Source organism: Pinus tabuliformis, chromosome 2_1 (genome assembly GCF_031772625.1).
Source record: "Pinus tabuliformis cultivar Carrire ecotype Pingquan chromosome 2_1, CPIR1, whole genome shotgun sequence".
Classification (NCBI taxonomy): Eukaryota; Viridiplantae; Streptophyta; class Pinopsida; order Pinales; family Pinaceae; genus Pinus; species Pinus tabuliformis.
In genome coordinates, this window is record NC_142299.1 from 622,604,085 (window position 1) to 622,620,158 (window position 16,074).

Sequence of the window (16,074 nt, forward strand, 5' to 3'; positions counted from 1 at the left end):
TGCTTGCATTTATTTGATGTGCTGTGACTGTTTAATATCAGAGGGGCTATCATCCCACCTCTGTATTATAATTTAGTGGTTCATTGAAATTGCTTGCAGATTGTTGTTGTTTTAATATCAGGGAGCTGTCATCCTGTCTGTGTATTAAACAATAGTTCTACAGATCTTCTAACTGGTTGCAGCTGGTCATCACAGGGTCTTGTGCATCTGCTGGTGTAATTAGTCTTCTCCATCATCACCTTTACCTTAAAATTGTGAGTAATTGGTAGTTGAAAGCCTTGTAGTTTGGGGGTCTTCACCCATGTCTAGGGATAATCATAGTAGGAGTGGTTATCTGGCTTAAATGTGCAGCATATCTCCATTTATCCATCATCTTATCCAACATAATTGTTGAATTTGTAATGTTCCTGAGCATCACTGATTTATAACCTAGGTGAGTTTCTTGGGGTGATAACAGTACTCACCCAAAAAAATGCTGAAGGCAATGAAGTCCCTATTTCTTATATGAGTTCTAATCTCCAGGGAGCAGAACTGAACTACCCCGACGTGGAGAAACAAGGCTTCACGATTTTCAAGGCCATAAAACATTTCCGCCCTTATTTACTAAGGGCCAGGACTAAAGTGATCGTTCCCCACCCTGCTGTGAGAGCCCTATTCGTACAGAAAGAAATGGGTGAATGAAGAGGAAATTGGATAACCGCACTTCAAGAGTTCGACCTCAAGATTAAGCTGGCAAAGATAGTTCAAGGGTAGGGACTATGCAGACTAGCATCAGAAGCCTTAGCGGAGAAAGTAGGGGTGCCCGAAGAACCATAACCACAGAACCCACAAAATGCACAAGTGGAATTCAGGGAGGAGTCCCTATGGATTAATGAAGCACTGATGTATAAGCGCGAAACATTAAAGGCCCTTTTGGACCCTGATTCGTGGTATTACGACATCCACTTTTATCTTACACGGGGGTCATGTCCTGAACACATGGATGCATCACAACAGAGAGTGCTCAAATTGAAATCTAATCAGTATCATTTGGCCAATAACACAGTATACAGAAAAAATTATGATGGAATCTGGCTGAGGTGTTTGGAAAAGGATGATGCCGACCATGTCTTGAAAGAAATGCATGACAGCCCAGCAGGTGGTCATTATGGCGGAGAGACCACTGCTCACAAAATATTAAGAGCCAGATATTATTGGCTCACAGTGTTCAGAGACTCGCATGCATACGCCTGGAAATGCAAGGCATGTCAAACTGTCGCAGGATGAGAAAGAAAGCCAGCCATTCCCCTCAGGCACGTTATGATTTATCACCCGTTTCAGCAATGGGGCCTAGATGTTATAGGCGAGATCACTCCAAACTCTTCACAGCAGCATAAGTATATGATCATAGCGACTGACTACTTCACCAGATGGACCGAAGCCATCCCGCTTCGGAAGATAAACGAAGACGAGGTAATATCATTTATTGAGAAGTTCATTATCAATAGATATGGCATCCCTGACGCTCTCATATTTGATAATGCTTCTTACTTTTCATCACTGAAATTGACTAAATTTGCTATTGATAAAGCCATCCACATAAGGTATGCAACAAACTATTACCCCCAGGGAAATGGAGTTGCAGAGTCCTCAAATAAGAACCTCATATGCATAATCCGTAAGTCTGTCGTTGATAACCAGAGGAACTGGCACAACACTCTAACAAATGCCCTTTGGGCCGATAGGGTCACCCCAAAAGTGGCCTTAGGAAACTCCCCATACTTCCTCATCTATGGACAGGAAGCCATCTTGCCTCCCAACGTTACCCTTCCCTCTCTACAGCTCTCCCAAGCTTCAAGAGGAACCCCTTCAGCCTTACTTCAAGAGAGGATTAACCAACTGATGAGGTTGGAGGAATTGAGAGATAAAGCCAGAAATAAATTCAGAAATCACCAAATGATCATGAAGAGATGGTTTGATCACCATCTGGCAGGAGATAAAGATTACCAAGTAGGAAAGATAGTCCGCAAATGGGAGAAGTTGAATGAGCCAAAAGGTAAACACACGAAATTCCAACACTTATGGTTGGGCCCATTCCAAGTTGTGGAAAAAATTGGTCAGGGAACTTACAGATTAAAAATTTTACAGGAAGAAACTGAAAAACTCCCTGTTAATGGCCAGCATCTAAAAAGATACTTCCAGTAGCCACCATATGATGGCTACCTCCTGAATAGGTTAGGATTCATTCTATTTTTTATGTTGGTTTAGTTACATTTCCGTCTTTTCCCTTTTTATTTTTTTCTGCAAAGTTCATTTTCCTTCCGTTTTGAATTGCGGTCCTTTTCAGCCAACTGATTTCTATCCTCCAGTCTTAGTTTTACCTTTTTTAGATTGCCTCCATTCACCACCTTCAGCTCTTGCCTCCCTCAGTAACCTGCTAATGAGTCTGCTAATCCTAAATCCATCACTACCTTGCATATCAAACGAATTTTCAATGAGCCCATGAGAACTGGAAAATCAGAGGTGGAATTCAAACCAAAGCCACTCATTAGCATCTGTTGGGAACTAGGTGAGATCTGTTGATGACTTGGATATCTAGAGCATGTAGGGGCACCTTTATAAAACAAAAAATGTGTAGCTACAGTTGGACTGGCATGGAGGAACGCTACATTTTTAAATAAATCCCACTCAGACCTAGCCTATACTTGCTTGTAAGGTTACAGTCATTCTCCATTGGTCCCATCCACCACACTAAATTTTCCAATACCTGTTATCTACAAGTAAACCTCCTTTCATGGGCTAAGCTCACTGTCATATACCCTGTGGCAAATCCAATTGTGCTCTAGTCCTTGTGCCTGAAACTGGAAGGACTTATTTAAAAGAAAATGAAATGTCAAGTCCTTGTGCCAAACTGGAAGGACAGGTTGTTTGGGAAGCCGGTTAGAGTAGGGACTATTGCTGGGCTCAGAGTACCGGTTGACACAACAAGCCCAACCTTGCTTAAGTGGTTTAAAAATATGGCAAGATCCATGACTGTGCCCCATTCAATCATATGAAAATATAGCATTGAAATTCTTATATAAAGTGTAGATAAACATATCTACATCAAGTTTGATGAGCAATAAAGAGCTGAGGTACACACCTAAACAGGTATTGATAGACCAGTGATGGCCCCAAAAGGATTTTTGAAAGTGGGAAACAGGTAAAGGAAGGTCAATAAATCCCATAACACTACCATTGGAGAATGCCTGTCAAAACCTATCAATAAGTAGAAGCTATTTGTCTTTATCCCACCTGAAGCAATTAATGTTGAAGTGGAACCCATGCCTGTCCATCTATACAGTTTGCATTTCGAGTTTATCTTAACACCCTGATGTTCTAGTGATCCAAGGTTTATTTGGAAACATAGATAACTGGTTTGCCCAGCGGTTCACCATTTGTTGTGGCCACAACCACCACCCTATCAAAACCTGCCTTGGTAGCAATTTTGAATGGGTCCCCTAAAAGTTGATCTTTCACCTTCCAAATGGTCTGTCTTATCCCAGAGACTTTAACTCGTTGCCGAGTCAAACCTTCAATTCCTAATGGTTGAGCCCCTTTCTTTAAATATCTGCCGCATGATTCATCTCTAGCCCTTCCTAACCCCCCATTCATTTCCTCCATCGGGACCTTTCCAACCCTCAAAAACCTTCTATCGCACCTCATTCCCATTATAACCCTTTACAATGGAAACGCTTCGCAAATATGCATAAATCACCCCTTTTTGGCCTATCGCAATCAACACTATGCATTGCTCTCTTCTGGACCTGATGACATTATCAACCCAAATATATATATTTCGAGTGCGGAGCTATATCGCACATCACTGTTGGTGGGGTCTGGGGCTTATATATATAAGGCACGCCACTATACTCCAGACCTGACAGCATTATCAACCATATTACATATATATATTGGGTTCGGAGCTATATCGCATATCGCTATCGGCCAAGTCCAACGCTTATATATATATATATATATATATATATATATATATATATATATATATATATATATATATATATATATATATATAGATATATATATATCTATATATATATATATATATATATATATATATATATATATATCTATATATATATATATCTATATATATATATATATATAGCGCGCCACTATTTACTGGACCCGATGGCTTTATTAAACACGATATATATGTTTCGGGTCCAGAACCCCATCGCTTATCGCAATCGGCAGGGTCCGGGGCCTATATATAAGGCACATCGCTATCACCCGGACCCACCGATGATTATAGATCCGGGCATATAATATTTCAAGTCCGGCCTAATGGTTGGACGCGGGTTTTCCCATATATTCTTATGTTTTTCAAAAAACATTGAAGTTGGGGTTTTTCAAAGGGAAGGCTTATGTTGCGGATCCGAAAGGATTATTAACCATAGCTCATATGTATATCGGGTCCGCCTCCCCAATCGCTTATCGCAATCGGCAAAGTTTGTTGTTTATACATAAAGTGATTTGCGATATGGCGGACTTGCCGATAATTATAGGCTCCAATATATAATTTTGAAGTCTGGTTGTACGGCCGAGCTGTGGGTTTTCACGTATATTCCTGTGTATTCGATAAAATTTTGTGGTTGCGATTTTTAATGGAAAATCCCATATGGTGGACCCGATAGGGTATAGGCTCCAGTCTATAATCTTTCAAGTCCGGATTTCGGATCCGGTTATGTGTTATGCCATGATTTTCAATGTAAATCGGATTTGCACTCGCGGGACTTAATCAATGCATAAATTAAAAACCAGGGGCCAATTCTTTCACATTTGATGTTATAAACGTTTAATGAAGGCAAGATTTGTGTTTTGTAAGCATGTTTACCATATTTCTCACAATCATAACTAATATGAATTATTTTTGCAGGAAAATTCGAGTAGACCCGGTGACAAGATGACACCTCTACACCACCAGTGTTAATATTGCAAAAATACACTCTGCAAAAGGGAATACAGACCGCCATAGTGCATAATGAAGGCACTCTCTGTGTTTAGTAGAAGCACTAATGACAGCGCTGATCCATCAAGATGTCATTACTTCCAAACACACATTCAATCATGCCAGATGTGGGATGATGAGCGTAGTGTTTTCAGTTTCCTTCAAGAAATAATAAGGGATAATGTCCGCTTTATACAGGTGTGAAGAGATGACACGCAGTCATTCTCTTTCAATCAACATCTATTCATCCCTTAGGAAACGAAGCGCTAGAGTGATAGGAAATGCCCTCTATGTGTCAGCAATGACACCGATTTTTCGACATTTGTGTGTTCTGATCTGTATATTCAAGAGAACAAGGGGAAGGTGAAAGGATGAAGGGAAGACCGAGAGTCATTTCCATGTGCATAAGTATTACCTCCGGATAGGAGATGAGGGCTTTTTTGTTTGGAGAAAACAATTTTGATTTATTATGAATAAAGGAGACTGTTTGGTTCAATGAGGAGCCTTTTGTTTCAGATTTAAGATCCTTTGATTTTATGTGTTTTGAGACAGGGTGTTGTTGCGCATAAATGCAAATGTGTTTTGTTTTGTGCATATTAATAATGATACAACTTATAATTAGCCTTGGTTGTTTGAATGTAATTCTTTATCATATTTAATTCATAAGCAGTCCCTGATTTGAAACTATGTTAGACATCAGTTGCAGGCTTTACTTCTATAAAAAGGACTGTGTATTCCTGTATGAATGATTGGATTGCAATTAAGAATTGATGCAACCTTGTTCTTATGTGAACCAGTAATTGATTCATTTAGACTTGGAATTCATATATGATGTCTAACCTCTCGTTTGCCATGCTCCTACATGATAGATTAGGATAGTTAGGATTAGACTAGAGTAGCTAGAAGTAGTGTAGATAGGATTTGATACTTAGAGGTTAACTGTTTTTATTTTGTTGATTTAATTGAAGTCTTCCTCCCAGAAGCAATCTTTCAACACATTTAACAGTTTATGGGTCCTTTAAAACCCGTTAGAGCTATCCGTCCCAAATGAAAATAGATCTAATTGGGGTCTGTGATCGGGTTAGTTCCCCTTGTTGGTATAGTGAAAATTCGCCATATCAACAATAGTAAATATTATTTTACTAACCTAAGTCTAATTAAATTCTAAATTTCATAAAATAAATTTAAAACAATATGTAATAAGTTTGACCTAAGTAATATTATTGGCACTTTCTGAAAATATCCCCGAACTATTTCCATGTTATCATGCTTAAATCAAATTACATAAGTATAAGAGTTTGGTATATATATATATATATATAATAAGATATAAATAATGAAGCTTTATTTTTATTTTTTATTAATAAAATTAATAGTATTTATTATAAAATGAGATATGGATTTTTAAATATTTAATATAATTTGAGAGAATAAATGGAATATAATGACGAGTTTTTTTTATGAAATTAAGATTGAATAATGGATATTTTTAGATGCATTTTAGATTGTTAAATTTGTTGTCATATTAGTGATTTTTTTAATAGAAAAGATCAATATATTAATTGAAAACATTGATGTAAAGTTTGAGGTTATATATGATTACTTATGTAATTGTTATAAGAAAAAGTTAATGAAAAGTCAACTTAATGATCATAGATTATACCATTTATGTTATTTATTCCATAGAAGAAAGGTGTGACTTTCATAGATTCAAAAAAAAAAGATGATGTAAATAAGCTCAAAGTCACAATATATACTAAAGGAAATTGATAGGAAAGAAGAAAGATAAAGGGATGATAGAACTCATGCATATGTTTCTTATAGCGTGTTAATGTTCATAAATAAAGTAAGAAGATAAATGAATTATGTTAGTAGACATGCATTGAGGAGTGCGTGAGAAAAATCAAGATTTACCTTGAATGTTTGATAATACAATTTGGAGGCTTGATTTGGGCGTTGAAAAGAAGTGATTAGATATGAAGTACTAGACAATTACATAATATGCAAACTTGGATGAGATAACCTAAGTGAAGAATACATTTCAAGTAAGATGTGGAGAAATTATAATGATTAAATAGAGAAAAATAACAATAAAATTCACTAAAGGTATACAACAAATGAAAGAAACTAATTTCGATAAAAGATGGTGATGAATTTTTGTATGACTTCAAATGAAGTCCAAATTGTAAGCAATATATAGTTTTAAGAATTGAAGGAAAGTTCTAAGTTTGATCCATAATATTAGGAATATATGTTGATAAAACTACCTTGTGGATGATAATGGTAGTAGTTGTTCAAGTGCTTCATATTCTAAACCAAAGATAGTCTTCGCAAGACAAAAGTGAAAGGGAATAATCTCTAGCCCAAGTTGAAGAAGGAGAAAATATAAATAATCTTTAGCCCAACTTGAAGAAGGGTGAATGTAGAATAAATATATCAAGTGATATTGAGGCAAGAACTTGATGAGATAAGCAAATCTTTTTGAGGATGAAAAATGATAATTACCAAGGGATGGATAAATCACTAAGGATTGACCAATCCTTTGTGCAAGAGAATTAAGCATGATTAAACTATGATGACCTAGTGTTTATATGTGATTACATATAGAAGTATTGGAATGGGTAAGCCAAGGGTGTAAATTGATGTAGAACCAAAGGATTTAAATTTGATATTGATGATTTAAGGAATGATTGTACGACTAGTGATATATTAATGATGGATTTCACTAAATTTCCTTAGGGAGAAGAATACAAGACTAGATATTAAGGTTCAAGACGACGAGGTCAATTGAAGTTTAATGATGTACTTAAATGACTACCTATTGTTAAATTGTCAACTTCGTAGTTGAAAGAACATGAAATAATTATTGTAAAGTAATTCATATTTTGATGAAAACTGACAATAATAGTGTTGATGAGATAGCCTAGATCCTAGACGGATGTTGAATAATCTTATTTCATCATTGGCATTTATTTTTATACAAGAAATTGAATTTATTTTTTCTAATGGTTCATGATAAGAATGCCTATAGTGTAGTATTGCTCTATATTTATTGAGATGATTCTCATAGTTATGATGTTATGGTATGAGTTTATATTGGCATGTGGTTTCAATTATTATGTGATTTCATGAAATATCTTTGATACAAATATGTTGATGTTATAACTTACGATTGTATTTCATGATGTGAAGCATGTGCTTATTGCATGCATATTTCATGACATGCATGAGCATGCAATTTTACTATTCAAATTGTTGTGATAACAATGATGTTATGTTCTCATGATGGCACACAATAGTTGGCATGTAGATTATTTTATTATGATTTTATAGTTAATGCATTGGATGCATGTTGAGATGTGGTGATTGATAGGAAATCCACCAATGGGACAAAAGGGCTTGTTTATTTGATAATCTCATGGGATCCTATACCCGCGAGGAAGAATATGTAACACCATATGGGATAGGGATGGACTCAATCAACACTACATATGCTAGTGTTTCTTTTTCCTTGTATAACTCTTGATGGATAACTTTTGAGGGACTATGGGACCATCTTGAGGAGGTTGAGTTCCTGATATTGGAGTGGGACACCAAAGTCTAAAAGTGGTGTGGGACATTGATGCACGGGGTTGTGTACCTTAGTGAGTTGTGGAGGGAGTTGAGTCAGCCTTGCAAGATGCCAAGAGTCATTGAGTACTAGGACTAAATGTTTGCCTTAGATTAGATGAGGTCTGAGCCTTGGGGCTCAGATATAGGCCAGTGAAGCTTTATGCATAGTTTCAAAAGTTAGGAAAAGGGAATTGAGATTCCTTGAGATTTCCTTGGTGTAGTGATATAACTTTCGATATCTGTTGGTATACTAATTCAACATAGGGTATAAGATAAACATGAAATAATAAATAAATATATAAAATATTAAAATGTTAAACGATTAAACTTAACTTCAAAACAAAGTTCCCTAAAAAGAAGGAGTATATAATACTCTTTATTAATAAATCAATACATAATAACAAATAAATATATAAATAAAGAAAATATTATAATAATAAATAACAAATAAAATATAATAATAGTAAATAAATAAAATAATAAATAATAAACTAAAATTTTGAACTATAAAAATAGTAAGAAATAAGTAAAGTTCACAAAAGTAAAATAAGCCACAGTTAAATTAAGAAAAAGATTGAGTTAAGGAAAACTTAATACAAAGAAATAGCATTGACATGTTAACACATGTATTGTGGATTTCTTTCCAATCCTTGAATTGTGTACATGTGAATCCTTTATTTCAAGTGGCCTAACCCCAAGGGCATCGAGGAGAATTGACCTTGTAACCTTGTGATAAACGAGGTACTTAACAAGAGGGACTCGACCAGTTGAGCTAACCCTTGGGGCTTATTTATTTAATATTATTATATCTTCTTTGTTATTTATTATTTATTTACTATTATTGTATTTTTCTATTATTTATTGTTCTATTTATTTATATATTAATATTGTTTCTTCTTCATCATCAATTATTATTATTATTACAGGGCACTACAATGACAATTTAGGTAAACAAATGAGGTTGTGTTGAATGATTCAACTCGTTAAAGACAATTTTCTCTTTACATTTATGTATAACTAATTAATAGTTTTTCTCTTTTTTTTTGTAACTAGAGGAATTGGAAACTAGGTCGGTCTCATATTCACATTTCACAGGGTTGATTCCAACCGCTACTATTATAACCTCTAGGTGAACCACACTGCCCCCAACGTGTAACACATGACATAGGGTTGATTCCAACCGCTATTATTATAACCTCTAAGTGAACCACACTGCCCCAACTTGTAACCCAAGGATAAAATCAAAAAATTTGATCGTGGAACATAATATTTCATTTTCACAACCATCACCAATTAAGCTTCCAAAAAGACTAATAATAATAATAATAAAATTACATTTATTTTTTAAAATATTTTGAAAAAATACATCTAAAATGTTATATATTTATCTCTCTAAATTATAAAACTTTCATGATTTAAAAAAATTCTAAAAAATGATTTACCTTTAAGATAATGAGTAATTACACATTATCAAATCGTATTAAATTAATTAATTATAATTTGAATCAAAACAAATGTGAGTAACACCTTTAATTTTAATTATTCAAATTTATGTTGTATATTTATCTCTAAATTATAAAATTTTCATAATTTAAAAGAAATTCTAAAAAAATGTTTTACCTTTAAGATAATGAGTAATTACACATTATCAAATCATATTAAATTAATTAATTGTAATTCGAATAAAAAGCGAATGTCATTAACCCCTTTAATTTTAATTATTCAAATTTATGAAAATGCAAAGATTAATTAATCATGATTTGAATCTAAATAAATATCATTAACACCTTTAATATTAATTATTGGAATTTATATAAATATACATATTTTATCCCTTTTCCCCTTTTGAATTAAACTTGTAATCTTTGAAAGAAAAATACATATTTTTAACCCTATTATTAATATGATGTTAATATAAAAATACATTATTTCAGAATTAAAAATAATTTTAAATTTTCTCTAAAGTCTTCAATTATATAAACCTAACACATTAAAAATTATATATTACTTTAAGAAGCAAAAATTGACTTTAAGAAAAAAAATTGAATATTAATGTCATTGATACATTACTGTTGTTATGGCTCATCACATTAGTGGATACAGACCAAAAAAATTCAAAACTCACCCCTATAGGATATGACCGTATACCACCTCTCATTTGCTCATCAATTTTATTTATTTATATCTGGTCCCTTTCACTCTAACAATTCAATCCCACATCAACCGCTATTGTTAATCCATTTGGAGGTCTGCAGTGGGCTCCACAAGCGCAAGGATGGAACCGAGAAGCTGCAATCATGAATTTCTAATAAAAAGTATCAATGAGACAACTTTGGATGACGTTGGTGGAGGAAAGGAGGATCAGTATGAATTATATATGGTGCGTTTAAGGGTCATCCTGACAAATTAGGCGGCGCAGACAACTGAGGACAGTTGAATTAACGGATGGACTCAGACAACTGAGGATGACGTTTTTGGACACGTATGCGATGCTGGCGTTAAGGTTCGGTTTCAGAATGGTTCAGGGCGGTGACAAATTGAGATTGGATTGCCAGTCGAGTCCAAAACAGGCAGGAGTGCGAAGTGAATTTTAAGGCGGGGTGTATTTTCGAGATTTTAGTTGGAATTGGCAAAAAAAAAAAAAAACATTTTTTTAATGAATTTTTTATTATTTAAAATAGATTTTTAATTTTAGACGGTGGAGTCGGCCATTTCGGTGGGCACCACGTTTCTTGTGCAGCAAATTTTGTATACATCAAGTATAAACACCGGATATACAACACGTTCTCTGCACTGCAACCGGCTTCTTCAACCGTCCATTACATAATTGTCTTTTCACTGCAACCCACTTCTTCAACCGTCCATTACATAATTGTCTTACCACTATCCAATTATTTTCCATGGCTGCTGGTGTTGCTGGAAGCGATCTTCTCGTTGGCCCTCCAGAGCTCTGCAATTACATTCCTTTGGCCGATCGTAGCTCCCAAGATGACGCAACAACTCCTCTGACAAATCGTAAGTCTCAAGATGAGGTAATAACTGGAGACGATTTTCTCGATCTGTTGAGAAAAGGTATGAAGGAATTAGGATCAGATAGTGCGGGGGAGCTGTTTCATATGGGGATGACGGAGAATTGCTCTCCGACCTTCTTAACATCCGACAATCCCCTGCTCGATTTCTTTTTCCATGTTGTGCCCGATACTCCCTCCCACAGAGTCACTGAACTTCTGGAAGCCGCATGGAATGAAGATCCACTAACAGCTTTAAAGCTAGTTTGTCAACTAAGAGGCGTACGAGGAACGGGCAAATCAGATCGAGATGGCTTTTATGCGTCAGCCTGTTGGATCCATTCACGTCACCCCAAAACTCTAGTTGCCAATGTTGACAGCATCGCTCAATTTGGTTATTTCAAAGACCTACCTGAGATACTTGTTCGCCTGCTACAAGAATCCGAAGCCACGGAAAAACGGAGGGCTGAAAAAATTGGGCACAAGGAAAAAATCCCGAGTGCAAAGGCAAAGGCAAAGGCTAAATCGAAACATAGACAGATGAGGTTTAGGCGAAACGGAGGCCCGCCGGGTTATTTTGTTCGCAAAGGTGCTGCTGCAAGGGAAGCCAAAATGCTCGGCACGCTTAGGCCGAGAGAAGAGCGAATTGCGGAGGATTTATCAAAAGGAAAAATCCAAAGAGAAAGGGCGCGAGTCATCAGGAAAGAAAAGCGGCTGGAAATAGCGAACTTAGCTCTGAAACTCTACTTGGAGGATTCCCGTTACAGAGCATTGCATGATCAAATTGCACAGTTTTTTGCCAATTTGCTATCTAAAGATTTGGAGGCGCTCAAGATGGGGAAAGTGAGAAGCATAAGCTTAGCTGCAAAGTGGTGCCCTTCCCTGGATTCGTCCTACGATCGTTCAACTCTACTCTGTGAAAATATTGCACGCAGGCTCTTTCCTCGGGAGGACTTCAATACTGAAGAAGATAGACATTATGTTTACAGAGCCCGCGACAGGTTGAGGAAAGAGGTGCTGGTTCCGCTCCGGAAGGCTCTCCAATTGCCAGAATTGTACATGAGTTCCAATTTGTGGGGCGAACTGCCTTACGAAAGAGTGGCCTCTGTAGCCATGAAAAATTACAAGGACATTTTTCTGAAGCACGATGCCACCAGATTCACGCGCTATTTGGAGGACGTGGAAGCGGGGAAGAAGAAAATAGCGGCCGGAGCTTTGCTTCCCCACGAAATTATCCAACAAGCGCTCCAGTCCAAAGATTCAGCACCGGCGTTAGTTGCGGAACTGCAGTGGAAGCGAATGGTGGAAGACATGAAGAAAGAAGGAAAGCTTTCTAACACCTTGGCGGTCTGTGATGTTTCAGGAAGCATGTCCGGAACTCCCATGGAGGTCTGCATAGCGCTTGGCTTGTTGGTTTCGGAAATAAGCGAGGACCCGTGGAAAGGCCATGTCATGACTTTCAGCAAAAATCCTGAACTACATTTGATCACAGGGGATTCCCTCGTCGAAAAGTATGCATTCACAAAAAGCATGAATTGGGGAATGAATACCGATTTCCAAAAGATCTTCGATGTGATATTGAATATGGCAATGAATTGCAGACTAGAGCAGGACAAGATGATAAAGCAACTGCTGGTTTTCAGTGATATGGAATTGGACCAAGCTTCTGCAAATCCATGGAAAACAGATTACATGGTAATCAAGAATAAGTTCAGAGAGGCGGGTTATGGAGTGCCTCCGAGGATCGTTTTCTGGAATCTGAGAGATTCGAGAAGCACACCAGTTTTGAAGGAGGAAGAGGCTGTGGCGATGGTAAGCGGTTTCTCGAAGAACCAGCTGAAATTGTTCTTGGAAAACAATGGGGAGGTCAATCCGATGATGGCAATGAAGAAGGCGCTTGAGGGGAAATTGTTTGAACAGCTTCTGATTGTTGATTAGCTCTGGCCGTTCGTCTGCATATTGAGTTAGTTTGTGAAGATGTCTACTGGGGTAGACTGGTTTGGTGGTGATAATGTCTTGGTCGGTTGAAGCCCTTCCCACTGTTTACCAGTGCGATGAATGATGAAGCTATCCAAAATCAACACGGTTTTTCTTTCATAAAAGAAGTGAATAAAAAGCTGATTCTTGCATAATCATATTTCCGCTTTTTTTTTTTTGGCTTTCTATTAAAATAATCGAACACCGGGACGTATGAATCTGTCCTTTTAAGACTTAGCTGATAATTCGGGAACGAAGTTTCGGTCACAAAGAAAGTGAAGCCACTTAACGTTTTACGTTATTCTACTTTTGGAAAGTTTGTTAAAATGCCAATTATTTAGAATTTCGTATTGATCAGTGGGGCATTCTAGAACTAAATACAACTTTGTATTTGTATTCTTTTGTATAAGATGACAAAAATTAAATAAATTACAATATTAAAAATATATGAAAAATATATATATATATATATTTGTTGGATGAGGATCTGTTGCCTCCGTTGTTCTGGTTGAGGTTTTTGCCTTTTTTGATAAGATTAAATTTTGAGGTTTTTGCCTTTTTTTGATAAGATTATTGGGCCGTGTCTCAGTCCCAGTGTGGCTGATCATCCTCTTGGACCAGCTACTGATTGTCGCCTTGGTAAGCCATTGCCTCACCAACTAACTAATCAGACGCGAGCCCCTCCTTGGGCGGATTCCTCCTTTTGCTCCTCAGCCTATGGGGTATTAGCAACTTTTTTTTTTAATTAAGGGTTCAGATTGATTTATGTTTAACCTATGTTTAATATATATTTAGTTTTAATATAATATTTATCAATGGTTATAGTGTATTAAATAGATTGATTTATGTTTAACCTATGTTTAATATATATTTAGTTTTAATATAATATTTATCAATGGTTATAGTGTATTAAATAGTTTGTTAGGTTGTATTGATTTTTAATAAATTTAAAAAATTATATTTGTGTCATTTGGTTTTTACTCACCAAATTTTTAGAGATTTGGGATTATTCCAATTTTATTAAGTTCTTACATGATAAGTTCTTTATTTTTTTTTATTTTTTTAACCACATGGTGAATCGGTAACTATCAAGTTTAATCCACGGGAGACCCAGGATCAAACCTCATTGCTGCCACTATAACACCAAGAGCATAACCAACCACCTGCAAGTCGGGTATACTAAGATCCTATGGTTTTAGCAAGAGCACACCCATGGTAGGGGGGTCCGCCCCTCTAGCCGCCACCACAGCAGGTCACTGTACTCAATGAGATTTGAACTTCAGACCTCCCGGGCTTCGCCCATGTGTCTTACCGTTAAACCACACATCACTGTACAAAAGGTAGTGGGCTTGGCCCGGTTCGGTTACTACTCGCACGACGAGCTACGACCTTGCTCGGGATCGAACACAAGACCGGTCCGTCATGACGAGGCCGACTTTACCACTACGCCGCCTCCACGACCTTATGATAAGTTCTTTATTATTATTTATAACATCTATTTATATATAAGCAAATTTTATTTAACAAAATGGTTCATTACTTTTAATAAATTTAAAGTTGACCCATTGCAATAGTTTTTTTGGTTATATTTATGAAGTTTTTAGCTATATCCACCACATTAATGTTTTTAATGTGGTTGTACTAGTTAATAAAATGAGAATAAAATATTTTCAACACTCTTTTTCAATATTAACCATTATCATTATATAAATTCTAATACAAAAAAAATTCTATTTTTACAAAAATATATATAATAAATTCATACAATATTTTTAAATATATAAAATATATTCATAAAATAATAATAATAATAATAAACATTTTGTAAGAGGTCACTTAGACAAATATGTCAAAGACAATTTTAAGTATAGTCTTTTTACTTAACCATATTTTACCATAGTCAACAATTTTTTGACCAAAAAAGCTCAAGCATGGTCAACCCTTGATAACCATTTTTAACCATAGCTATCTATGTGAACCATAGTTAATCATGGTCTATGAATCCATTCCACACACGTTGATTGTCTACTAGCATGACCACATTAGTAAAAGAAGTGTTTGATCAATGACATTTTTCTTCTTTTAGCCATGGTCAACCTTATTAGCCATGGTCATCCTCATCAACCTTTTTCAACCATGGTCAACAATCGTTAACCATCAACAACCCTCCTAAGCCATCGTCAACCATTGTCAACCATTGTCAATTCTTCACAACCATTTTTAATCATACAAAATAGCATTGAGATGAAAAAAAAATATTGAGTATGGTTAGTATATATAGATAGAGTATTGCCAACTTCAATTCTGAAACCCATTTCTTTCTGTATCATGTGAATCTGGTGATCTACACATTCAACATTACGACGAGAGTTGAAGATTGATTAGAAAACGACGTTATGTGTGAGCAATCGAAACTCTCATAACAATGGGACTAAGGGAAGATTCCAAAATATTAGAGCTGATGCAAGTTATGTTAATATTTTTTTA

The 16,074-nt window shown here is 35.8% G+C and overlaps 1 protein-coding gene across 1 annotated transcript; it reads left to right on the top strand.

Moving 5' to 3' along the window:
• The first annotated feature begins 11,372 nt into the window (after positions 1-11,372).
• Positions 11,373-13,745, top strand: LOC149202087 (uncharacterized). Its single transcript, XM_089403077.1, has one exon. The coding sequence runs from the start codon at positions 11,503-11,505 to the stop codon at positions 13,546-13,548; it is 2,046 nt and encodes a 681-aa protein (XP_089259203.1). The 5' UTR covers positions 11,373-11,502; the 3' UTR covers positions 13,549-13,745.
• Positions 13,746-16,074: the final 2,329 nt, after the last annotated feature.